Source organism: Pseudophryne corroboree, chromosome 10 (genome assembly GCF_028390025.1).
Source record: "Pseudophryne corroboree isolate aPseCor3 chromosome 10, aPseCor3.hap2, whole genome shotgun sequence".
In the NCBI taxonomy this organism is placed as follows: Eukaryota; Metazoa; Chordata; class Amphibia; order Anura; family Myobatrachidae; genus Pseudophryne; species Pseudophryne corroboree.
In genome coordinates this window covers 63,852,361-63,880,339 of record NC_086453.1, presented here as the reverse complement: position 1 = coordinate 63,880,339, position 27,979 = coordinate 63,852,361, and the positions used below count along the sequence as shown (strand labels likewise).

Below are 27,979 nucleotides of genomic sequence, written 5' to 3'. Positions count from 1 at the left end.
ACACACAGAATATAGGCATGCCGCATATCATTTTAATCAGCAGAAGCTACTGGTGCCCCTAGGCATATCAAATGCCCTAGACAATTGCCTAGTTTGCCTAAGCCTATGGCCGGCTCTGCTCCGCCTCCTCTGGCTTTCGCACTGTTGGAACTTGGCAGTGTCAGCTTTTGCCACTACTATTATATGTGGTGAAAGTGACAGTGTTAGGCTTTGTCAGGACAGCTGCTTATCGGCGTGGTACCAGGGGCATGATAAAAAAAACAGATAAAAAAAACAGAAAGCCATCCCTGTCTTGCTGCATATAGGAACAAATAAGAATTTACTTACCGATAATTCTATTTCTCGGAGTCCGTAGTGGATGCTGGGGTTCCTGAAAGGACCATGGGGAATAGCGGCTCCGCAGGAGACAGGGCACAAAAAAGTAAAGCTTTTACCAGATCAGGTGGTGTGCACTGGCTCCTCCCCCTATGACCCTCCTCCAGACTCCAGTTAGGTACTGTGCCCGGACGAGCGTACACAATAAGGGAGGCAATTTGAATCCCGGGTAAGACTCATACCAGCCACACCAATCACACCGTACAACTTGTGATCTAAACCCAGTTAACAGTATGATAACAGAAAGAGCCTCTTAAAGATGGCTCCTTAACAATATAACCCGAATTTGTTAACAATAACTATGTACAGTATTGCAGATAATCCGCACTTGGGATGGGCGCCCAGCATCCACTACGGACTCCGAGAAATAGAATTATCGGTAAGTAAATTCTTATTTTCTCTATCGTCCTAAGTGGATGCTGGGGTTCCTGAAAGGACCATGGGGATTATACCAAAGCTCCCAAACGGGCGGGAGAGTGCGGATGACTCTGCAGCACCGAATGAGAGAATTCCAAGTCCTCTTTTGCCAGGGTATCAAATTTGTAGAATTTTACAAACGTGTTTTCCCCCGACCACGTAGCTGCTCGGCAGAATTGTAATGCCGAGACCCCTCGGGCAGCCGCCCAAGATGAGCCCACCTTCCTTGTGGAATGGGCCTTAACAGATTTAGGCTGTGGCAGGCCTGCCACAGAATGAGCAAGTTGAATTGTGTTACAAATCCAACGAGCAATCGTCTGCTTAGAAGCAGGGGCACCCAACTTGTTGGGTGCATATAGTAACAACAGCGAGTCAGATTTTCTGACTTCAGCCGTCCTTGAAATGTATATTTTTAAGGCTCTGACAACGTCCAACAACTTGGAGTCCTCCAAGTCGCCAGTGGCCGCAGGCACCACAATAGGTTGGTTCAGGTGAAACGCTGATACCACCTTAGGGAGAAAATGCGGACGAGTCCTCAGTTCTGCCCTATCCGAATGGAAGATTAGATAAGGGCTTTTATAAGATAAAGCCGCCAATTCAGATACTCTCCTGGCGGAAGCCAGGGCCAGTAACATAGTCACTTTCCATGTGAGATATTTAAAATCCACCTTTTTCAATGGTTCAAACCAATGGGATTTGAGGAAATCTAAAACTACATTTAGATCCCACGGTGCCACCGGAGGCACCACAGGAGGCTGTATATGCAGTACTCCTTTAACAAAAGTCTGTACCTCAGGAACTGAGGCCAATTCTTTTTGGAAGAATATTGACAGGGCCGAAATTTGAACCTTAATAGATCTCAATTTGAGACCCATAGACAATCCTGATTGTAGGAAATGTAGGAAACGACCCAGTTGAAATTCCTCCGTCGGAACACTCCGATCCTCGCACCACGCGACATATTTTCGCCAAATGCGGTGATAATGTTTCGCGGTGACTTCCTTCCTTGCCTTAATCAAGGTAGGAATGACTTCTTCTGGAATGCCTTTCCCTTTTAGGATCTGGCGTTCAACCGCCATGCCGTCAAACGCAGCCGCGGTAAGTCTTGAAAGAGACAGGGACCCTGTTGTAGCAGGTCCCTTCTCAGAAGTAGAGGGCACGGGTCGTCCGTGACCAACTCTTGAAGTTCCGGGTACCAAGTCCTTCTTGGCCAATCCGGAGCCACTAGTATTGTTCTTACTCCTCCTCACCGTATAATCTTCAATACCTTTGGTATGAGAGGCAGAGGAGGAAACACATATACTGATTTGTACACCCAAGGTGTTACCAGTGCGTCCACAGCTATTGCCTGTGGATCTCTTGACCTGGCGCAATACTTGTCCAGTTTCTTGTTGAGGCGAGACGCCATCATGTCTACCATTGGTCTTTCCCAACAGTTTATTAGCATGTGGAAGACTTCTGGATGAAGACCCCCCTCTCCCGGGTGAATATCGTGTCTGCTGAGGAAGTCTGCTTCCCAGTTGTCCACGCCCGGGAAGAACACTGCTGACAGTGCTATTACGTGATTCTCCGCCCAGCGAAGAATCTTGGCAGCTTCTGCCATTGCACTCCTGCTTCTTGTGCCGCCCTGTCTGTTTACATGGGCGACCGCCGTGATGTTGTCCGACTGAATCAACACCGGTTTTCCTTGCAGGAGTGGTTCCGCCTGGCTTAGAGCATTTTAGATTGCTCTTAGTACCAGAATGTTTATGTGAAGAGACTTTTCCAGGTTCGTCCATACCCCTTGGAAGTTTCTTCCTTGTGTGACTGCTCCCCAACCTCTCAGGCTGGCGTCCGTGGTCACCAGGATCAAATCCTGTATGCCGAATCTGCGGCCCTCCAATAGATGAGCCTTTTGCAACCACCACAGAAGATATACCCTTGTCCTTGGCGACAGGGTTATTCGCAGGTGCATCTGAGGATGCGACCCTGACCATTTGTCCAACAGATCCCTTTGGAAAATTCTTGCATGGAATCTGCCGAATGGAATTGCTTCGTAAAAAGCCACCATTTTTCCCAGGACTCTTGTGCATTGATGTACAGACACCTTTCCTGGTTTTAGGAGGTTCCTGACAGGTCGGATAACTCCTTGGCTTTTTCCTCGGGAAGAAAAACCTTTTTCTGAACCGTGTCCAGAATCATCCCTAGGAACAGCAGACGTATCGTCGGAAAACAGCTGCGATTCTTGGAATATTTAGAATCCAGTCGTGCCGTCGAAGAACTACTTTAGATAGTGCTCTGCCGACCTCCAACTGTTCTCTGGAACTTGCCCTTTTTAGGTCGTGCAAGTAAGGGATAATTTAGATGCCTTTTTTCTTTGAAGAAACATCTTTTCGGCCATTACCTTGGTAAAAAGGCCCGGGGTGCCGTGGATAATTCAAACGGCATCGTCTGAAACTGATATTGACAGTTCTGTACCACGAACCAGAGGTACCCTTGATGAGAAGGACAAAATTTGGACATGGAGGTAATCCTTGATGTCCAGGGACACCATATAGTCCCCTTTTTTCCGGTTCGCTATCACTGCTCTGAGTGACTTTATCTCGATTTGAACCTTTTATGTAAGTGTTCAAAACATTTTAGATTTAGACTATGTGTCACCAAGCCGTCTGGCTTCAGTACCACAATATAGTGTGGAAAAATAATACCCTTTTCCTTGTCGTAGGAGGGGTACTTTGATTATCACCTGCTGGATATACAGCTTGTGAATTGTTTCCAATGCTGCCTCCCTGTCGGAGGGAGCCGTTGGTAAAGCAGACTTCAGGAACCTGCGAGGAGAAGATGTCTCGACTCTCCAATCTTTACCCCTGGGATAATACTCGTACGATCTAGGGGTCAACTTGCGAGTGATCCCACTGCGCCCTGAGACTCTTGAGACTACCCCCCCACCTTGAGTCCGCTTGCACGGCCCCAGCGTCATGCTGAGGACTTGGCAGACGCGGTGGAGGGCTTCTTTTCCTGGGAAAGGGCTGCCTGCTGCAGTCTACTTCCCTTACCTCTATGTCTGGGCAGATATGACTGGCCTTTTGCCTGCATGCCCTCATGGGAAAGGAAAGATTGAGGCTGAAAAGACGGTGTCTTTTTTAGCTGAGATGTAACTTGGGGTAAAAAAGGTTGGATTTCCCAGCTGTTGCTGTGGTCCCCAGGTCCGATGGACCGACCCCCAAATAACTCCTTCCCTTTATACAGCAATACTTCCATCTGCCGTATGGGATCTGTATCACCTGACCACTGTCGTGTCCCTGACATCTTCTGGGAGATATGGACAACGCACTTATCTTGATGCCAGAGAGCAAATATCCCTCTGTGCATCTCACATACATATATATAGAATGCATCCTATTAAATGCTCTACATGAATAAAATATTTTCAGTCAGGGAATCCGACCAAGCCAACCCAGCACTGCATCTCCAGGCTGATGGCGATCGCTGGTCGCAGTATAACCACCGTATGTGTGTATATACTTTTTAGGATATTTTTCCAGCTTCCTATCAGCTGGCTCCTTGAGGGCGGCCGTATCCTGGAGACGGTAACGCCACTTGATAAGCGTGTGAGCGCCTTATCACCCTAAGGGGTGTTTCCCAACGTACCCTAATTTCTGGCGGGAAAGGGTATAACGCCAATATTTGCTATCGGGGTAACCCTACGCATCATCACACACTTCATTTTATTTTATCTGATTCAGGAAAAACTACAGGTAGTTTTTTCACTCCCACATAATACCCTTTCTTGTGGTACTTGTAGTATCAGAAACACGTAACACCTCCTTCATTGCCCTTAACGTGTGGCCCTAATGAGAAATACGTTTGTTTATTCACCGTCGACACTGTATTCAGTGTCCGTGTCTGTGTCTGTGTCGACCGACTGAGGTAAATGGGCGTTTTTAAAAACCCCTGACGGTGTTTCTGAGACGCCTGGACCGGTCCTAATAGATTGTCGGCCGTCTCATGTCGTCAACCGACCTTGCAGCGTGTTGACATTCTCACGTAATTCTCTAAATAAGCCATCCATTCCGGTGTCGACTCCCTAGAGAGTGACATCACCATTACAGGCAATTTCTCCGCCTCCTCACCAACATCGTCCTCATACATGTCGACACACACGTACCGACACACAGCACACACACCGGGAATGCTCTGACAGAGGACAGGACCCACTAGCCCTTTGGGGAGACAGAGGGAGAGTCTGCCAGCACACACCAAAAACGCTATAATTATATAGGGACAACCTTATATAAGTGTTTCTCCCTTATAGCATCTTTTATATATATACAATATCGCCAAAATCAGTGCCCCCCCTCTCTGTTTTAACCCTGTTTCTGTAGTGCAGTGCAGGGGAGAGCCTGGGAGCCTTCTCTCCAGCTTTTCTGTGAGAGAAAATGGCGCTGTGTGCTGAGGAGATAGGCCCCGCCCCTTTTTCGGCGGGCTCGTCTCCCGCTATTTTTGAAGTTAGGCAGGGGTTAAATATCTCCATATAGCCTCTGTGGGCTATATGTGAGGTATTTTTTGCCTCTAATAAGGTTTTTATTTGCCTCTCAGAGCGCCCCCCCCAGCGCTCTGCACCCTCAGTGACTGTTGTGTGAAGTGTGCTGAGAGGAAAATGGCGCACAGCTGCAGTGCTGTGCGCTACCTTTATGAAGACTCAGGAGTCTTCAGCCGCCGATTTTGGACCTCTTCTCTCTTCAGCGTCTGCAAGGGGGCCGGCGGCGCGGCTCCGGTGACCATCCAGGCTGTACCTGTGATCGTCCCTCTGGAGCTAGTGTCCAGTAGCCAAGCAGCAAATCCACTCTGCACGCAGGTGAGTTCACTACTTCTCCCCTAAGTCCCTCGTTGCAGTGATCCTGTTGCCAGCAGGACTCACTGTAAAGTAAAAAACCTAAGCTAAACTTTCTCTAAGCAGCTCTTTAGGAGAGCCACCTAGATTGCACCCTTCTCGTTCGGGCACAAAATCTAACTGGAGTCTGGAGGAGGGTCATAGGGGGAGGAGCCAGTGCACACCACCTGATCTGGTAAAAGCTTTACTTTTTTGTGCCCTGTCTCCTGCGGAGCCGCTATTCCCCATGGTCCTTTCAGGAACCCCAGCATCCACTTAGGACGATAGAGAAATAGGTTTTTGGGCACTTACCTCTTTTGTTAAATAGGCCCCTAAATCACAACTAAACCCCCCAAAACTACTAATGTCTAATACACTGTTCAGTATTAATTGAACATTCCATTGCAACTCTGTTAAAGTGCACTAACTTCCTACTCGGGGTCGGATCAAGAGAGGGGAGGGTCCATGCGCAGCCTCTGTTTGGGCTCCCTCCCCCTCTCACCTGCTTTTTCCACAGTAGACTCTGAGATTACAGCGCTTGCCTCGATCTCCGCGAAAACATGAGGCAAAGCTCTGTAAATATGGAGCTTGCACCATGGGGGTCATTCCGAATTGATCGCTCGCTAGCAGTTTTTAGCAGTCGTGCAAACACATAGTCGCCGCCCACGAGGGAGTGTATTTTTGCTTTGTAGGAGTGCGAACGCCTGTGCAGCAGAGCGGCTGCAAACACATTTGGTGCAAAACAAGACCAGCCCTGTAGTTACTTATCCTGTGCGATGATTGCTGCGACGAGTGACACAGTAATGACGTCAGATACCCCCTCAGCAAACGCCCGGCCATGCCTGCATTTTTCCAAACACTCCCAGAAAATGGTCAGTTGACACCCATAAACGCCCTCTTTCTGTCAATCTCCTTGCATTCGGCTGTGCGGTTGGAATCGTCGCTAGAACCAGTGCAAAACCACAATGGACTTCGTACCTGTACGACACGCGTGTGCACTGCAGTGCATACGCATGCGCAGATTAACCGTTTTTTTTCACTGACCGCTACGCAGCGAACAACGGCAGCTAGCGATCAACTCGGAATGACCCCCCATATTCCCTTAGATACATGTGGTGCATATGGGGAGGGTATTTTGAATGGGTGCAGGATGTACCCAGGGGCCCGTGTGCACCGCATATCCAGCACCCTTTATAGATAAGCCTAATGTTCTTACTCCATAAAGTCAGATTAAACCCTTCACTGTGTGTAGGCTTAACAGAATCTGCCCTAGGCCAAAAGGTTTAAATTGCATTCATTTTGCTGTTACATTACCGTCTGGGCCCCTATGTATATATATTATCCAGTCCATACATAATATTTTGGCACTGCAAGTCTGTCAATCTATTAAAAAGAACCTCTCTCCTAGGGGGAGATTTACAGTATCAAACCTTTGAGAGAGGAAATGAACCAATCATCTGCTAACTGTCATTTCAAGGACTGTTCTAGATAAATGACGGCTGATTGGTCGTTTTGGGCAACTTCTCGACTTTATCTCTTTCCAATGCTTGATACATGCCACCTCCAATATGGCAGCCTGCTATAGAGATAAGAAAGGGAACACGATGGATATATTTAGAGTAGCCAATCCTGTTGTTTCTTGTACATTATTCAGCTCAGTAGTACAAAGCCCTTGGCATCTAGTAAAGTTAAGTGGCGGCTTTACTTGTTCTTTAATGTCTTTCGTCGGAATGTGTTGCAAGATACAGTAGCGGCACAGTATATACTGGGCACACCCTGCTGTCTGTTATTTTATATGGCCTATAGCAATGAGGTGCCAGTAAAAACTCATTATAAATTATTGCTGTATTAAGCATGGCATGTAGCTGCCATTCCGGTGGTTGGGATCGCAGCGGTCAACATACCGGAGCCGGGATCCCGACCGCCAGAATGCCGGCAGGGGGCCCAGGGCTATTCCCACTCCTGGGAATAGACACCCATGAAATGGGAATAGAACCTGTGGTGAGCGCAGCGAGTCACCGAGCCTGCAAGGGGCTTTGTTGCACTTGCCCTCCTGCCGGCATTCTGGCGGTAGGGATCCCGGCGTCGGTATGCTGACCGCCGGGATACCGACCACTGGTAACCCATACCCAACGCTAAAGCATATATGTCATTGCATGTGCTATGAGAATCCACTTTTTAGACAAATTATACCTACAGGTTGTATAAAGTGGAGGAAAGGATTATATACTGTATGTTACTTATATTTCATTAATGATTTTGCATTTTCACAGAGAAAATACCTGATTTCGGATTATCCAGTAGAAGACTCTTCCAATTCACTCTTGGTAAGTTAGTGGGTTACGTTAATGATCACATTTCCTCATATACTCCCCTTCTAAGAATAAAAAAAGTCTGTTACTACAATAGGCCTGATGGTGAGTTGGAATAATACAGTTGTCAAATGCGTTTGTCGCACCCAGGGCCTTATTCAGGTCCCGACGGACCTGCGGCGCATAGCGCAAAGTACTGGTGTTCGGAGCTTTGCTCATGCGCTGAACCCATATTGCACATGGGCAGTGCAGGTCTGCAACTGCGGACACAGGATGGCGTCAGACTGTCAGTGACTGACAAGTCTGGTGCCTTTTGGGGGCGGAGAGGGGGCAGCGACGGCTTCCGTTTCTCCACAACGGCATGTTGTGGGGGAGGGATGAGGACAGGATCCCCATCAGAGAGTGGAGATTTCATGACCTCTTGGTAGCTCCTGCGTCGGCTGGTTTGCGCCACCCAATGGGTCATGCAGCCGGCCGGTGGCGTTGGAGAAGTTCCGATACTGCATCCTAGGACGCAGCTCAGATCAGTAACGCAGAAGGAGGCGTGACGTTCCAAGCTGCATTACCATATTAGTGTTATCACTGCTGCTTCCATGTAAGCCGGCCACCAGAAGGGGTTGCAGTCAGCCATCAGGGAGGCGTGGCTAGCCACACGAGGGGGCATGGTTAGCCACAGAGACAATTGTAGCATTTAGGCAACTACAATGCAAACAAAACATAAGCACGGCATATCCTCACCGGCGTTCAGCGTCAGATTAACAACAGGGCTGCCACGGCACACATAGCTACAGCACCAGCATGGGGGTCACTGTGGCATTATGTGAGCTGGGGGTTCTATGGGGCATAATATGAACTGGGGGCTCTACAGGGTGTTCAACGCATTTGTGGTACTGGGAATACTTGTACATTGTCAACATCGGAAGGGGCCCCACAACTTAGTTGCCTGGGGCCGCTATGAACTGGCCCTACAATATGGAATTATGGGGGAGAGCTATCAAAGCTGGGTATTCTGCTCCAGCCAATCACCTCCTAACTGTCATTTATCAAACACATGACAGATGCTGATTGGCTGGAGCACCATTTATCATTCGTAACGATTGATAACCATAATATCACTCGTTGTTAAATCCGACGCAATGCGTCTTACGCATAAAAAAGATGCATGTCCAACTCTTTATGATCCCCAATGTGTTGCTGGAGAAAATATATAACAAGTATATATATGGGCGCTGTGATGAGTGTGTTTTCCCTAGCAGCTGTATAGATAAGGGGTAGTCAAACCCTTGGGAAAACAAGAAGAAAGAAAAATATACAGCGCTACTTGACACAGTATAATCTAAAAATGTATATATTTAATGTGGAGAATTATAAATGAAGATACTTTTGTACAATTAAAAAAATTGACACTCTAAAATAGTATGTCTCATGAATGACTTCAGGTGGACTTAGAGATCTGTTGGTGCTGACATTAAATAGACTAAGCACTCATTAGTATAATAAAACCAGCACAAGCACAGTCATAATAATGGACCAGATGTGAATTAGTTCATCCAATTGGATGTAGTTACCAAGTCTGTGTTCCGTTTAGAAAGGATCCCATAGAGTATAAGTCCGTGTAGCAACGGTGATATAGTTGGGGTCCTGGTTCACAGTTCACTTGGAACTCCGTGTTCCGTTAAGTGGATCCTCCTATAGATGTCGTAGGCAGTAGCAATGCCAGTAGGGGTCCTGGTTCACGGAGGTAAAGATGGAAGCAAAGGTCCTGACTGCAAGTGGTGGCGTAATGGAAGTGCTGGTCAGCACTGCCTGGAGCAGCGAAACGCGTTAGGCAAAGACTTGTGTGGACACATGCTGACCAGCACTTCCATTACGCCACCACTTGCAGTCAGGACCTTTGCTTCCATCTTTACCTCCGTGAACCAGGACCCCTACTGGCATTGCTACTGCCTACGACATCTATAGGAGGATCCACTTAACGGAACACGGAGTTCCAAGTGAACTGTGAACCAGGACCCCAACTATATCACCGTTGCTACACGGACTCATACTCTATGGGATCCTTTCTAAACGGAACACAGACTTGGTAACTACATCCAATTGGATGAACTAATTCACATCTGGTCCATTATTATGACTGTGCTTGTGCTGGTTTTATTATACTAATGAGTGCTTAGTCTATTTAATGTCAGCACCAACAGATCTCTAAGTCCACCTGAAGTCATTCATGAGACATACTATTTTAGAGTGTCAATTTTTTTAATTGTACAAAAGTATCTTCATTTATAATTCTCCACATTAAATATATACATTTTTAGATTATACTGTGTCAAGTAGCACTGTATATTTTTCTTTCTTCTTATGATCCCCAATGTGTCTGAACATAAACTCCATGGGGGTATATTTACTAAAATTCATATTTGTGCCGATTTGGAGGGAGATTAAACACGAATGACATCGAATGTGTAAATTTGCAACTTTTTGAATTTTTTACGACAGATTTAGTATGCTGTCGTATTCTGCATTTTAATTTTATCCGATGTCGATGCAATTCGTAATTTCGGCCAGTGTTTTACGGGAGTGAATAGTAAAACACAGCCGACATTAACACAATGAATCTCGGCCGGATCTGTGAGATCCGTGCAGGGCTTCATTGTGCACCTTTAAAAAAAAAAAAATTAAGTGTTAAAAATCCAAAGAAAAAATGAGTGGGGTCCCCCTCCTAAGCAAAACCAGCCTCGGCTCTTTGAGCCAGTCCTGGTTAAAAAAAATGTGGAAAAATTGACAGGGGTTCCCCCATATTTGATCAACCAGCACCGGGCTATGCGCCTGGTCCTGGTGCCAAAAATACGGGGGACGAAAAGCGTAGGGGTCCCCGTATTTTTTGAACCAGCACCGGGCTCCACTAGTCAGAGAGATAGTGGCACAGCCGGGGGACACTTTTATATAGGTCCCTGCGGCCCTGGCATTAAATCACTAACTAGTCACCCCTGGCCAGGGTACCCTGGAGGAGTGGGGACCCCTTAAATCAAGGGGTCCCCCCCTCCAGCCACCCAAGGGCCAGGGGTGAAGCCCGAGGCTGTCCCCCCCATCCAAGGGCGGCGGATGGGGGCTGATAGCCTTGTGAAAAAATAAGAATATTGTTTTTTGTAGCAGTACTAAAAGTCCCAGCAAGCCTCCCCCACAAGCTGGTACTTGGAGAACCACAAGTACCAGCATGCGGTGGACAAATGGGCCCGCTGGTACCTGTAGTACTACTACAAAAAAAATACCCAACAAAAAACAGGACACACACACCGTGACAGTAAAACTTTATTACATACATGCACACCTACATACATACATACTTACCTATGTTCACACGAGGCTCGGTCCACTTCTCCATGTAGACTCCACGGGGTACCTGTGAAAAAAATTATACTCACATAATCCAGTGTAGCTTCTGTTCTCTTTATAATCCACGTATTTGGCAAAAAAACAAACCGGAAACCCGAACAACGCACTGAAAGGGGTCCCATGTTTACACGTGGGACCCCTTTCCCCGACTGCCGGGACCCCCCCTGACTCCTGTCAAAGAGGGTCCCTTCAGCCAATCAGGGAGCGCCACGTCGTGGCACTCTCCTGATTGGCTGTGCGCTCCTGTACTGTCAGTGAGACTGCACACTGAAGATACAATGTAGCACATAGGCGCTCCATTGTATCCAATGGTGGGAACTTTGCGGTCAGCGGTTGACCGCGAGTAACCTCAACTGCTGACCGCAAAGTCCCCCGTATTTTTGCCACCAGGACCAGGCGCAGAGCCCGGTGCTGGTTGATCAAATATGGGGGAACCCCTGTCAATTTTTTCCCCATATATTTTCAACCAGGACCGGCTCAAAGAGCCCGAGGCTGGTGTTGCTTAGGAGGGGGGACCCCACACATTTTTTTTATAAAATGTAACACATGCCTATTAGAACACGGTAAAAAAAAGCAGGTTTATTTTAAAACTGCTTTTTTTACGAATTGTATTTTTTCACGGCAGTGTTTGGCTATTGCTGGCAGTGTTTGTGAAATAGAATTTTTAATAAATTACCGAGTTGTATCAAATAACAGGCGTATTTGACCGATGGTGTATTCATTCGTATTTTTTTTCTTTGACTTCAAAAAAATACGAATGCCCTCATCACTGCCGAGTTTAGTAAATTCCCGAGATTACACTTTGATGAAAAAACACCAAATCGGTCAAAATCGAATAAAATCGGGAGATTAGTAAATATACCCCTATCTGTCTTCTCAACTAGTAGTAAATTATTCAAACATCACAGATTGGAATAAGTGTTTCAAGCTTCTAGAAGATACCAATACTTCACACACAGTCCAGAAGTGTTTCACATGGGCCGGTTCTATTTGCAGGACAGCAGGTGCTCCCCGCTCTGGGAATTATTTTACATCTACACCGAACTCAGAGCGATAGAAAAAAAATCTGGAAGCGTGCTCGCCGAGAAGATACGCCTTGTGCTAAATGAGTTTAAGTTTGTGGAGGAGTGCTCATTTAACGTAAGTATGTGTGCAATCTGCACTTGTTATACCTTGTATTATGTTACTTTATCTCCCACGCCTACACCCCAGTGCCAGTTACTGATGACTTGGCAGTATGTCTGATAGGGCACGGAGAGCCGGGGATTCTCTGCAAGAAAGAAATGGGTTCTGTGTTGGATCTGCTCCTAATCCTGTGATCAATCTTCTGCCTGCTCTTACTCATGGTCCCGCTCAGAGTCTGGGGGACATTTATCCAAAATTGGAGAGAGACAATGTGGAGAGAGATAAAGTACCAGCCAATCATCTCCTAACTGCCATGTTACAGGCTGTGTTTGAAAAATGATATTTAGGAGCTGGTTGGTTGGTACTTTATATCTCTCCACTTTATCTCTCTCCAAGTTTTGATAAATTTCCCCAATACTTTCACGGGATCCGGTCTTTAGGTCAACTGCGCTTTGGTCGACACTCATTAGGTCGATCACTACTGGTCGACATGTATTAAGCCGACATGGTCACTAGGTCAACATGGACAAGATCGACACATGAAAAGGTCGACATGAGTTTAAATTTTTTTTTAAACTTTTTCATACTTTCCGATCCACGTGGAATATGATTGGGAATGGTAAACTGGACGGAGCGCAGCAGTAGCGGAGCGAGGCACCTTGCCCGAAGCATGGCGAACGACCCGAGCTATGCGAGGGGACTCGGTTCACTAATTGGGGTCCCCGGTCACTTTACGAAGAAAACTACACCCAACAATTTTTCAAAAACACATGTTGACCTTTTTCCATGTCGACCGAATGACCACGTCGACCTATTTCAGGTGTCGACATACTCACTGTCGACCAGTAGTGGTTGCCCTAATGACTATCGACCTAGTTACTGTCGACCCTATGATCCACACCCACTTTCATATAGGTATGAATTGTTCAGCAACTAGTCAAATATCCAGCAGTCGTGTTGTAGGGAGGATAAGGGGCTGGGTGGATCAGAAAAATGCCCTCATTTATCAATGAGTGATACATTTCTTGCACCAGCCAATCCGATCCTTCTGTAACTGTCATTTTTCAAACACTTTTAACCTGGAGAAGGCATAAAGACGTGATAAACCAGTGATATGTGAAAGGTGATAAAGGCACCAGCCTATCAGATCCTAACTGTTAATTTACATATTGGATCTGATTGGCTGTTGCCTTTATTACATTGCACATATCACTGGTTTATCACTTCCTTATGCCTTCTCCAGGTTAATACATCTGCCAGCCTGTGACATGGCAGTTAGGAGCTGATTGGCTGGTGCAATTTATCACTCACAATGAAATTTATCACTCATTGATAAATAAGGGCAATAGTTTGGTACTGTGTGTAAAATATGGAACTTCCCATGACCGAAAGATTACAAGTCACACTTACCACTGTTGGTATTGCACTTGACAGACAGTATAGAAACAGCTTAGACTAGAGAACACACTTTCATCAACGCCCAGCTCGGTAAAGCAATATGATTTGCTACTATATGAGTAGATTTTTCAGTAACAATAAAATATGTTCTCACAAAACAATGTCTATATTTTTTATTTCAGAAATCAGATATCCCCGCTCCCCAGTATAAGCCAATCACCTTCATCCTAGACAGAACAATCCATTTGTTAGATCAGTTGAAGTTGAAACGTAAAATTGTAAACGACTATTCCAACTGCACTTTAATCCAGTACAGGCCTGGTAAGTACATGTCGCTCTTACAGTCTGCTCTATTAGGGGCTTATTATTTATCAAATAATATTGGCGGCACATACCCTGAAGAAAAAAACTTTTTTTGGGGGGGGTGTTAAGGATTCCCCATATGTATGAAGGAGGGGCCGCAGAAGATATCTCCATACTGTATCTGCCACTGCTCCTCCGTTTCCGACAGCAGCGGCAGCCACCATAGGTTTCTGGGGGGGCTTTTGAAGCTGTCAGATTTACCAAGCTCTGGAATGCTTCACATACCGGAGTCTGACCCCGGCAGCTAATGCTGAAGCTGGCGTTATCCGCTGTAGCCTATGGGCTACTTTCTGCAGAAATTACCCAGAGTGCAACCCTCCCCGGCAATGGCCGCAGCACATGCGTGGTCAGCAAATTAGTTCAAGGAAACATATTTATTTTTATTTCCACTGCTATAAGTTACAATGTAAACGTTTCTTACACTATTGGAATTTGGAAGCGTCAGCTCAGTTGGGGCTTAATGGGAATTTGTACAATTAGGGCACATACAGTTTCTGCCATTGAACTGGTGACTCCCATTGTGTAAAATAAGAATTTACTTACCGATAATTCTATTTCTCGTAGTCCGTAGTGGATGCTGGGGACTCCGTCAGGACCATGGGGAATAGCGGCTCCGCAGGAGACAGGGCACAAAAGTAAAAGCTTTAGGATCAGGTGGTGTGCACTGGCTCCTCCCCCTATGACCCTCCTCCAAGCCTCAGTTAGGATACTGTGCCCGGACGAGCGTACACAATAAGGAAGGATTTTGAATCCCGGGTAAGACTCATACCAGCCACACCAATCACACTGTACAACCTGTGATCTGAACCCAGTTAACAGCATGATAACAGCGGAGCCTCTGAAAAGATGGCTCACAACAATAATAACCCGATTTTTGTAACAATAACTATGTACAAGTATTGCAGACAATCCGCACTTGGGATGGGCGCCCAGCATCCACTACGGACTACGAGAAATATAATTATCGGTAAGTAAATTCTTATTTTCTCTGACGTCCTAAGTGGATGCTGGGGACTCCGTCAGGACCATGGGGATTATACCAAAGCTCCCAAACGGGCGGGAGAGTGCGGATGACTCTGCAGCACCGAGTGAGAGAACTCCAGGTCCTCCTCAGCCAGGGTGTGCCCCTGACCAAGTAGCAGCTCGGCAAAGTTGTAAAGTCGAGACCCCTCGGGCAGCCGCCCAAGATGAGCCCACCTTCCTTGTGGAATGGGCATTTACATATTTTGGCTGTGGCAGGCCTGCCACAGAATGTGCAAGCTGAATTGTACTACACATCCAACTAGCAATCGTCTGCTTAGAAGCAAGAGCACCCAGTTTGTTGGGTGCATACAGGATAACAGCAAGTCAGTTTTCCTGACTCCAGCCGTCCTGGAAACCTATATTTTCAGGGCCCTGACAACATCTAGCAACTTGGAGTCCTCCAAGTCCCTAGTAGCCGCAGGTACCACAATAAGCTGGTTCAGGTGAAACGCTGACACCACCTTAGGGAGAAACTGGGGACGAGTCCGCAGCTCTGCCCTGTCCGAATGGACAATCAGATATGGGCTTTTGTGAGACAAAGCCGCCAATTTTGACACTCGCCTGGCCGAGGCCAGGGCCAACATCATGGTCACTTTCCATGTGAGATATTTCAAATCCACAGATTTGAGCGGTTTAAACCAATGTGATTTGAGGAATCCCAGAACTACGTTGAGATCCCACAGTGCCACTGGAGGCACAAAAGGGGGTTGTATATGCAGTACTCCCTTGACAAACTTCTGGACTTCAGGAACTGAAGCCAATTCTTTCTGGAAGAAAATCGACAGGGCCAAAATTTGAACCTTAATGGACCCCAATTTGAGGCCCATAGACACTCCTGTTTGCAGGAAATGCAGGAATCGACCGAGTTGAAATTTCTTCGTGGGGGGGCCTTCCTGGCCTCACACCACGCAACATATTTTCGCCACATGTGGTGATAATGTTGTGCGGTCACCTCCTTCCTGGCTTTGACCAGGGTAGGAATGACCTCTTCCGGAATGCCTTTTTCCTTTAGGATCCGGCGTTCAACCGCCATGCCGTCAAACGCAGCCGCGGTAAGTCTTGGAACAGACATGGTACTTGCTGAAGCAAGTCCCTTCTTAGCGGCAGAGGCCATGAGTCCTCTGTGAGCATCTCTTGAAGTTCCGGGTACCAAGTCCTTCTTGGCCAATCCGGAGCCACGAGTATAGTTCTTACTCCTCTACGTCTTATAATTCTCAGTACCTTAGGTATGAGAAGCAGAGGAGGGAACACATACACCGACTGGTACACCCACGGTGTTACCAGAACGTCCACAGCTATTGCCTGAGGGTCTCTTGACCTGGCGCAATACCTGTCCAGTTTTTTGTTCAGGCGGGACGCCATCATGTCCACCTTTGGTCTTTCCCAACGGTTCACAATCATGTGGAAGACTTCCCGATGAAGTCCCCACTCTCCCGGGTGGAGGTCGTGCTGAGGAAGTCTGCTTCCCAGTTGTCCACTCCCGGAATGAAGACTGCTGACAGTGCTATCACATGATTTTCCGCCCAGCGAAGAAGCCTTGCAGTTTCTGCCATTGTCCTCCTGCTTCTTGTGCCGCCCTGTCTGTTTACGTGGGCGACTGCCGTGATGTTGTCCCACTGGATCAATACCGGCTGACCTTGAAGCAGAGGTCTTGCTAAGCTTAGAGCATTGTAAATTGCTCTTAGCTCCAGTATATTTATGTGGAGAGAAGTCTCCAGACTTGATCACACTCCCTGGAAATTTTTTCCTTGTGTGACTGCTCCCCAGCCTTTCAGGCTGGCATCCGTGGTCACCAGGACCCAGTCCTGAATGCCGAATCTGTGGCCCTTTAGTAGATGAGCACTCTGCAGCCACCACAGAAGAGACACCCTTGTCCTTGGAGACAGGGTTATTTCCAGCAGATCCCACTAAAAAGTTCTTGCGTGAAATCTGCCGAATGGAATCGCTTCGTAAGAAGCCACCATTTTTCCCAGGACCCTTGTGCAATGATGCACTGACACTTTTCCTGGTTTTAGGAGGTTCCTGACTAGCTCGGATAACTCCCTGGCTTTCTCCTCCGGGAGAAACACCTTATTCTGGACTGTGTCCAGAATCATCCCTAGGAACAGCAGACGTGTCGTCGGAGACAGCTGCGATTTTGGAATATTTAGAATCCACCCGTGCTGTCGTAGAACTACTTGAGATAGTGCTACTCCGACCTCCAACTGTTCTCTGGACCTTGCCCTTATCAGGAGATCGTCCAAGTAAGGGATAATTAAGACGCCTTTTCTTTGAAGAAGAATCATCATTTCGGCCATTACCTTGGTAAAGACCCGGGGTGCCGTGGACAATCCAAACGGCAGCGTCTGAAACTGATAGTGACAGTTTTGTACCACGAACCTGAGGTACCCTTGGTGAGAAGGGCAAATTGGGACATGGAGGTAAGCATCCTTGATGTCCAGGGACACCATATAGTCCCCTTCTTCCTGGTTCGCTATCACTGCTCTGAGTGACTCCATCTTGATTTGAACCTTTGTATGTAAGTGTTCAAATATTTCAGATTTAGAATAGGTCTCACCGAGCCGTCTGGCTTCAGTACCACAATATAGTGTGGAATAATACCCCTTTCCTTGTTGTAGGAGGGGTACTTTGATTATCACCTGCTGGGAATACAGCTTGTGAATTGTTTCCAATACTGCCTCCCTGTCGGAGGGAGACGTTGGTAAAGCAAACTTCAGGAACCTGCGAGGGGGAGACGTCTCGAATTTCCAATCTGTACCCCTGGGATACTACTTGTAGGATCCAGGGGTCCACTTGCGAGTGAGCCCACTGCGTGCTGAAACTCTTAAGACGACCCCCCACCGCACCTGTTTGTACGGCCCCAGCGTCATGCTGAGGACTTGGCAGAAGCGGTGGAAGGCTTCTGTTCCTGGGAATGGGCTGCCTGCTGCAGTCTTCTTCCCTTACCTCTATCCCTGGGCAGATATGACTGGCCTTTTGCCCGCCTGCCCTTATGGGGACGAAAGGACTGAGGCTGAAAAGACGATGTCTTTTTCTGCTGAGATGTGACTTGGGGTAAAAAAGGTGGATTTTCCAGCTGTTGCCGTGGCCACCAGGTCCGATGGACCGACCCCAAATAACTCCTCCCCTTTATACGGCAATACTTCCATGTGCCGTTTGGAATCTGCATCACCTGACCACTGTCGTGTCCATAAACATCTTCTGGCAGATATGGACATCGCACTTACTCTTGATGCCAGAGTGCAAATATCCCTCTGTGCATCTCGCATATATAGAAATGCATCCTTTAAATGCTCTATAGTCAATAAAATACTGTCCCTGTCAAAGGTATCAATATTTCCAGTCAGGGAATCCGACCAAGCCACCCCAGCGCTGCCCATCCAGGCTGAGGCGATCGCTGGTCGCAGTATAACACCAGTATGTGTGTATATACTTTTTAGGATATTTTCCAGCCTCCTATCAGTTGGCTCCTTGAGGGCGGCCGTATCTGGAGACGGTAACGCCACTTGTTTTGATAAGCGTGTGAGCGCCTTATCCACCCTAAGGGGTGTTTCCCAACGCGCCATAACTTCTGGCGGGAAAGGGTATACCGCCAATAATTTTCTATCGGGGGAAACCCACGTATCATCACACACTTCATTTAATTTATCTGATTCAGGAAAAACCACATGTAGTTTTTTCACACTCCACATAATACCCTTTTTTGTGGTACTTGTAGTATCAGAAATATGTAACATCTCCTTCATTGCCCTTAACAAGTAACGTGTGGCCCTAAAGGAAAATACGTTTGTTTCTTCACCGTCGACACTGGAGTCAGTGTCCGTGTCTGTGTCTGTGTCGACCGACTGAGGTAAAAGGACGTTTTAACGCCCCTGACGGTGTTTGAGACGCCTGGACAGGTACTAATTGGTTTGCCGGCCGTCTCATGTCGTCAACCGACCTTGCAGCGTGTTGACATTATCACGTAATTCCTTAAATAAGCCATCCATTCCGGTGTCGACACCCTAGAGAGTGACATTACCATTACAGGCAATTGCTCCGCCTCCTCACCAACATCGTCCTCATACATGTCGACACACACGTACCGACACACAGCACACACACAGGGAATGCTCTGATAGAGGACAGGACCCCACTAGCCCTTTGGGGAGACAGAGGGAGAGTTTGCCAGCACACACCAAAAACGCTATAATTATACAGGGACAACCTTTATATAAGTGTTTTTCCCTTATAGCATTTTAATATATATAGTCATATCGCCAAATAAGTGCCCCCCCTCTCTGTTTTAACCCTGTTTCTGTAGTGCAGTGCAGGGGAGAGCCTGGGAGCCTTCCCACCAGCATTTCTGTGAGGGAAAATGGCGCTGTGTGCTGAGGAGAATAGGCCCCGCCCCCTTTTCGGCGGGCTTCTTCTCCCGTTTTTCTGAGACCTGGCAGGGGTTAAATACATCCATATAGCCCCCAGGGGCTATATGTGATGTATTTTTAGCCAGAATAAGGTACTATCATTGCTGCCCAGGGCGCCCCCCCCAGCGCCCTGCACCCTCAGTGACCGCTGCTATGAAGTGTGCTGACAACAATGGCGCACAGCTGCAGTGCTGTGCGCTACCTTATGAAGACTGAAAAGTCTTCTGCCGCCGGTTTCTGGACCTCTTCACTTTTCGGCATCTGCAAGGGGGTCGGCGGCGCGGCTCCGGGACGAACCCCAGGGTGAGACCTGTGTTCCGACTCCCTCTGGAGCTAATGGTGTCCAGTAGCCTAAGAAGCCAATCCATCCTGCACGCAGGTGAGTTCACTTCTCTCCCCTAAGTCCCTCGATGCAGTGAGCCTGTTGCCAGCAGGACTCACTGAAAATAAAAAAACCTAACAAAACTTTTACTCTAAGCAGCTCTTTAGGAGAGCCACCTAGATTGCACCCTTCTCGGCCGGGCACAAAAATCTAACTGAGGCTTGGAGGAGGGTCATAGGGGGAGGAGCCAGTGCACACCACCTGATCCTAAAGCTTTTACTTTTGTGCCCTGTCTCCTGCGGAGCCGCTATTCCCCATGGTCCTGACGGAGTCCCCAGCATCCACTTAGGACGTCAGAGAAAATGGTTTTAAAATACAGCTTCTTGCTTGCCACAATTAATCACGTCTCTGCATAACATTCCATTTCATGTTCTTATCACATCACCTAATTATCTCATTGGAACTACAGCATTTAGATTTAAACACTCGGATGAAGAGCTGACACTCTTTTATGGTGAGACTGTCACCCCCACTTACCCTTGCTTCTTCTACACAAGGCCAGTGTGTTTTCCTTGGAACAACTAGAAGCCTCCACATAACATAGCTACATCAACAGCATGGGGGGCAGGGGCGTACCTAGAACTCTGTGGGCCTCATAACATTTCAAAGGGGCACCGGCCCTAATGCATCTAGAGACACCTCTCTCTCCACAGCGGCTATTCATTTTATGCCCCACAGTAGTACCATAGCTCACATTTATGCCCCTCAGTAGTGCCGTAGCTCACATTTATGCCCCACAGTAGTACCATAGCTCACATTTATGCCCCTCAGTAGTGCCGTAGCTCACATTTATGCCCCACAGTAGTACCATATCTCACATTTATGCCCCACAGTAGTACCATAGCTCACATTTATGCCCCACAGTAGTACCATAGCTCATATTTATGCCCCACAGTAGTACCATAGCTCACATTTATGCCCCTCAGTAGTGTCTTAGCTCACATTTATGCTTCACAGTAGTACCATAGCTCACATTTATGCCCCTCAGTAGTGCCGTAGCTCACATTTATGCCCCACAGTAGTGCCTTAGCTCACATTTATGCCTCACAGTAGTACCATAGCTCACATTTATTCACCACAGTAGTACCACAGCTCACATTTATGTCCCACAGTAGTGCCTTAGCTCACATGTATGCCCCATAGTAGTGCCTGAGGTGACATTATGCACCATACTCTTGCCTAAGTTCACATTATGCACCCTAGTAGAGCCTGCATTCACATTATGCACAATAGTTTTGTCCTAGTTCACATTATGCAGCATAGTAGTGCTCTAGTTCACATTTATGCACCATAGCAGTACCTAGGTTCACATTATTTACCATAGTAGTGCCCTAGTTCACATTATGCACCTTAGTTGTGCTCAAGTTCACATTATGCACCATAGCAGTGCCTGAGGTCACAAAATCACAATATGCCTCATAGTAGTGCCTGAGGTCACAATATGCCTCATAGTAGTGCTGTAGTTCACAATATTCACCATAGTAGTACCCTATTTCACATTATGGACTGTAGTAGTGCCTGAGGCGACATTATGAACCATAGTGGTGTCTGAGTTTACATTATGCACCATGGTAGTGTCTTAGTTCACATTATGTACCGTAGTAGTGTCTTAGTTCACATTATGCCCTGTAATATTGCTCTAGTTCACATTACTCACCATAATAGTGCTCTAATTTACATTATGCACCGTAGTAGTGCCTGAGGTCACATTATAAAAAAAGGAAATTATTTATAATAGGTGCTAAATTTGTCAAGATGAATATATACTTCTGCGTAATTAGGTCTTGTCACCCTCACAAAAAGATGAACAATAAATGCAAACATACAATGCTAACATTGGGGGTAATTCCAAGTTGATCGCAGCAGGAATTTTGTTAGCAGTTGGGCAAAACCATGTGCACTGCAGGGGAGGCAGATATAACATGTGCAGAGAGAGTTAGATTTGGGTGTGGTGAGTTCAATCTGCAATCTAAACTGCAGTGTAAAAATAAAGCAGCCAGTATTTACCCTGCACGGAAATAAAATAACCCACCCAAATCTAACTCTTTCTGCACATGTTATATCTGCCCCCCCTGCAGTGCACATGGTTTTGCCCAACTGCTAACAAAATTCCTGCTCCACATCCTTCTCCACATGTAAAGAACGGATTCAGTATGATTTACCGGCGGACGGGATGCCGGCTGTCAATATCCTGACATCCCATCCGCCAGAATGCCGGCAGTGGGGTGAACACAAAGAGTACCCATGCGGGCTCTGTGGCTCGCTGCGGTTGCCACAGGAACTATTGTCACTCTATGGATGTCGTAGACACTCATGAGTGAGAATAGCCCTGTTGTGCTGGAATTCTGTCTGGCGGCATTGTCGGCAGTCAGGATTCCAGTGTCGGTATCCTGACCGCCAGGATCCCGACAGCCGGCAAATTAAAGCATCCCATAAAGAACGTGCGCTGAGTCTTGCAAATAAATTAAGCATAGAAGGAACACAACATATTAAACTTTCATGAAGGTCTTCTGTAAACAATCACACCACAGAAAATATATTGTCAAACATAATTAATTTTTATCTGGTGTTAGGTTAGTTTAACATGGGTTAGGCTGCGGGTGGGTGGGTTAGGCTGCCGGCGACAAGGTTAGGCTGCCGGCGGGAGAGTTAGAGATAGGCTGCAGGCAGGAGGGTTAGGCTGCCGGCGAATAGGTTAGGCTGCGGGCAGGATAGTTAGGGATAGGCAGAGGCGGGAAAGTTAGAGTTTGGCTGCGGGTGTGAGGGTTAGGCTGCCGGCGACAAGGTTAGGCTGCGGGCGGGAGAGTTAAGGATAGGCTGCAGGCAGGAGGGTTAGGCTGCCGGTGAGAAGGTTAGGGATAGGCTGCAGGCAGGAGGGTTAGGCTGCCAGCGAAAAGGTTAGGCTGCGGGCAGGATAGTTAGGGATAGGCACAGGCGGGAGAGTTAGAGTTTGGCTGCGGGTGGGAGGGTTAGGCTGCCGGCGACAAGGTTAGGCTGCGGGCGGGAGAGTTAAGGATAGGCTGCAGGCAGGAGGGTTAGGCTGCCGGTGAGAAGGTTAGGGATAGGCTGCAGGCAGGAGGGTTAGGCTGCCAGCGAAAAGGTTAGGCTGCGGGCAGGATATTTAGGGATAGGCACAGGCGGGAGAGTTAGGGTTTGGCTGCGGGTGCGAGGGTTAGGCTGCCGCCTGCGAGAGGGTTAATGCATGTCGACAATATGGTGTCGACCAATTGACTGTCGACAAGGTCAAAAGGGTTGACAGGTAAATAGTAGATAGTGCTTAAGGTCGACAGGCACAAAGGATCAACATGACAATGACACACAAATGGTTGACACAAGTTTTTTTTGGGCCTTTTACATGTTTCCCATCTTTGACTTGATTTACCATCCACGTGGACTACAATTGGGAATAGTGATCTGTGGCGAGCGCAGCGAGAAACCTTGCATGGAGCGTGGTGAGCGCACATGTTTATACCGATTGTGGTCACATATGATGAAACATCAAAATTGACACATAAAAAATGTGTTGACCATTTTTGTGTCGACTATAAAGGGCCGACCTAATGACTGTCTACCTATTTACCGTAGATCTTCTATATAACACTGAGATACCGGACCTTAACTCATATTCAGTCTGACACACAAATTTGCTGGGAGTTTTTTAATGCACAAGTGCTATTTTTCGCAATCTTTTTTTTTTTTTCCAGTCTTAAATGCGTCTTAACACTATTTACTACTAGGAAGCCGAGACTGGGGCTGTAATGGGCGTGCAGTCTTGGCAAGTGGGCGTGCAATAGCGGGCAGTGGGTGTGTTTAAGTTTGCATCCAATCTACAGTGTTGTAAGCGCCAAGGGCCACTAAAAGTCTGCTGCAAAGTCTCAAATGCAGCCCATTGGAGGAGCATGAGATGCATGTCCTATGACCCTGGAGTAAGTGTAACATCGACAATAATGACTACCACTGATTGGTCGCAGACAGTGAAAACACACCCATTTATGCAAAACCCCTAAATCTACTGCAACGCAAGCGAATTTACACTTCCAGGCACAAATGCTTCATATACAGCTTCACATTTGTGAATGACTCGGTGTTGGTCGCAAAATTGCAATTGCATTTGCGACTGCATTTTGCAAATCCATAAGCCTCTTGTTGGCAGTGTTGGCAGAGTATAGCGGATTACCTGGTGCAGTGACGTCAGTCCACACACTTAATGAACTTAAACAGTAATGCAGGTTTATTCAGTAAACACACAGGTGACTTAGATGTATTATTGTTATAGGTAATTGGCCCCTTATATCAGACAAGGTAACACAGCATTGGTAGCCAGGGCTGGCTCCAGGCATGTTAGGATAGAGTGGCCACGCAGGGCGCCAGCCTTAATGGGCGCCACACGCTGGCGCCGCCATATTCGTGCCTGGAGCCTGGTCCTGTGTGTGCCTCCAGGATCCAGCGCTGCAGCATCCGTCCAGTCCGTCCCCGCCCCGCATCCCAGTCCCACTCCCAGCCAGCACAAAACTACTCAGTACGCGTTATGCGCGCATTTCGGCACCGTCGTCTGACGTCAGATGCAAGCGCCGTGCAGCCCGCATAGCGCACACTGTATAGTTTACGAAGAGTCCGTCCACGGCTCTCAGCACTCCCCCTCCCAGCACAGCAGGTACTGTGGGGGCATTTCTGGCACTGTGGGGTCATTTATGTATCTGACACTGACACTGTGGCGGCATTTATGTATCTAGCACTGTGGGGGCATATCTGGCACTGCGGGGGCATTTATGTATCTGGCACTGTGGGGGCATATCTGGCACTGCGGGGGCATTTATGTATCTGGCACTGTGGGGGCATATCTGGCACTGCGGGGGCATTTATGTATCTGGCACTGTGGGGGCATATCTGGCCCTGTGGGGGCATTTATGTATCTGGCACTGTGGGGGCATATCTGGCCCTGTGGGGGCATTTATGTATCTGACACTGTGGGGGCATTTATGTATCTGGCACTGTGGGGGTATATCTGGCACTGTGGGGGCATTTATGTATCTGGCACTGTGGGGGTATATCTCTTGCACTGTGGGGGCATTTATGTATCTGGCACTGGGGAGGCATTTATGTATATGGCACTGTGGGGGCATTTATGTATCTGGCACTGTGGGGGTATATCTGGCACTGTGGGGTCATTTATGTATCTGGCACTGGGGAGGCATTTATGTATATGGCACTGTGGGGCCATTTATGTATCTGGCACTGTGGGGGTATATCTGGCACTGTGGGGGCATTTATGTATTTGGCACTGGGGAGGCATTTATGTATATGGCACTGTGGGGGCATTTATGTATCTGGCACTGTGGGGGCATATCTAGCCCTGTGGGGGCATTTATGTTTCTGGCACTGTGGGGGCATTTATGTATCTGGCACTGGGGAGGCATTTATGTATATGGCACTGTGGGGGCATTTATGTATCTGGCACTGTGGGGGCATATCTGGCCCTGTGGGGGCATTTATGTATCTGACGCTGTGGGGGCATTTATGTATCTAGCACTATGGGGGCATATCTGGCACTGTGGGGGCATATCTCTGCAATGTGGGGGCATATCTGGCTCTGTGGGGTCATTTATGTATCTGGCACTGTGGGGGCATTTATGTATCTGACACTGGGGGCATTTATGTATCTGGCACTGCTGGGGGGCATGTCATGTCTATCTGGCACTGCTAGGGGGCATGTGCCAGAGGGGTGTGTGAAAATATATTTATTTATAGTGTGAGAATATAAAGTTGTAAGGCCATGCCCACTTTTCCAGGAGCCCACGCCCACTTTCCCAGGAGCGCGCATAGGGGGGTGGGGGCGCTTTGACATTTTCTTGATCAGGGTGCTAGTAGGCCTGGAGCCGGCCCTCTTGGTAGCGGTACTTATCAGTCTGTTCGTGTGGCTGCGGTATATCAGCAGAAGTTGTCTCCAGTGGCAAGGGACGGAGGACTGCACAGCCGTGCAGTCTGACTCCCGCTGTGAAGAAGGTGTGCCACCCAGTTCTGTGACAGCTCCGAGAAACTCTGGCACAAGAGGACAAACACTAGGGGATGCGCCCCTAGGCTTTTATGGTAGAAGGAGACAGGCACAGAGCGCATCATCTACTAACACCTCTGACACTGAATAAGGTCGTCCAAAGAAAGCCAGCCAGCTCACAGTTAGTTTGCTTTCATTTCAAGAATCGTACATTGTCATTGGCAGAGAAGGAATAATCTGGCCAAAAATATTCATTGCCATTTTTTGACATCGACAGAGCGGTACAAATATGTGTCTCTTGTTTCAGATGATTCCCCGAAGACAGCGCTAAATGAAGCTGATAAATTCATTGAACAGCCAAGTCACAGAGTACGTTATGGGATTATTGGCGTCATTACTGTCTTCATCATCAGCCTAATCGTGAGCCTCAGCTGTTGTCGAAAATTAGTAAGCTGCATGTCATATTGATTTCGGAAATTTGTTGCCTGCTAAAAGGACATTGGCCGGGATGGAATGGGACTATAGTTTGAGCTGAGTTTGTAAAATGTGCGATTTTGCAAACTCGGCCAATGTAATAGTGTCTGAGTTCGTGAAAAGTCGGATGTTTTCTAATCAGAACAAGAGCGCCTCTTCTTTACCAAATGCAAACATTTATGTATACTTACCGAAAAAATTATGTGATGTATATTTATTTATCTGTAACTAGCTGGAGTACTCGGCGTTGCCTGGGATTTTAAGAATGTTTGTTTACAAAAATAAATGTAAATATTAAACACACAGTATAAATAACATTGTAGATAGCTGAATACCGTGCTTCACTACGGGGTGAGGATGGTAAATGAGAATGATAGTTGTTCATTGATTTATGTTGGTTGGAGTTCTAGTATGTAGGCATATCTTGCTTCCCTGATGCACTTTGTGTAGTGGCCGGATCCCCTTTTTGTTCCCCCACTGAACCTTGCTCTCCCCGCTATACAACTCTCAGTCTGTGGCTTGCTGCTGCCTCCATTCCCCTCCTCACATCATGTCAGTGGCCCTATGAAATTATAGATTTTTTTACAGTTTCTTATATAGCACGGCACATTATGTATCTCCTGATTTACTCTGTGCTGTAGGGGGACCGTACTACCTCCATTCCCCTCCTCACATCATGTCACTGTCACCTGCAGTTCTGTCATCACTGACATATCATGTGACAATGTCTATAATATTTGTCCTATTAAAAACACGTTAAAGGTTAAAGAACACAGTATGCAATTGGCGCAAAAAGTACCGCAAGGGTACTCCCTTAACTATACCTTAAGGAATGTACTTATACTGTAAACATTTGTGCAGTGACAATGTGTAGATGTAATGCAGTGTAACCTTATTAACTTAAAAGCTGTTTGAGCGTCACCGACGCTCTGTGAATACTTAACACTATAATAAATACACAACTACCGGGCTTAGGGTCTAACGCCTTATATGAATGTTATACTTGCAAAAGGAATAATACAGTACAAGTCATACACTACAATATAACAGACTAACTAACCAGGTAACTACACAGGAAATACAATACAATACTATTACGTTTAAGGGAAAAAATGAGGGAGAAAGAGGAGAAGAGAGAGAGAGAGAGAGAGAGAGAGAGAGATATGGCTCACAATAACTATAAAGACAATATGGTTGCAGAGAAGCTTACACATGTGAGGAACAATCGCTGCGCATGTTAGTCAATGCTGAGAATCTTTGTGGAGAAAATACTTGAGCTTACCCATACTGGCTGTCCCTATATACACAACCCTACAATACCGCATGGGACAGAAGCTAGACTCCATTTTGGGAAACCTCCCATGATTCCAAGGACTGCAACACATGGTTGAAAGGGGGATGCTAGCAGCCATTTTAGATTTGCAGGTCCAAACACATGGCACTCTCTGCTACACCACAATCACATAG

The 27,979-nt window shown here is 47.1% G+C and overlaps 1 protein-coding gene across 4 annotated transcripts in view; it reads left to right on the top strand.

Annotated features, from left to right (window-relative positions):
* FLT3LG (fms related receptor tyrosine kinase 3 ligand) overlaps window positions 1–27,979 on the top strand; it is a 262,486-nt gene that overhangs the window by 187,419 nt on the left and 47,088 nt on the right. For 2 of the 4 annotated variants that reach the window (XM_063942469.1, XM_063942472.1), the window contains exons 4-7: window positions 7,918–7,971; window positions 12,346–12,489; window positions 14,055–14,193; window positions 26,346–26,485. In XM_063942469.1, the coding sequence (XP_063798539.1) occupies window positions 7,918–7,971; window positions 12,346–12,489; window positions 14,055–14,193; window positions 26,346–26,485 (477 nt within the window). The remainder of the gene's footprint in view (window positions 1–7,917; window positions 7,972–12,345; window positions 12,490–14,054; window positions 14,194–26,345; window positions 26,486–27,979) is intronic. The other 2 variants (XM_063942471.1, XM_063942470.1) reach the window with 2 other exon arrangements.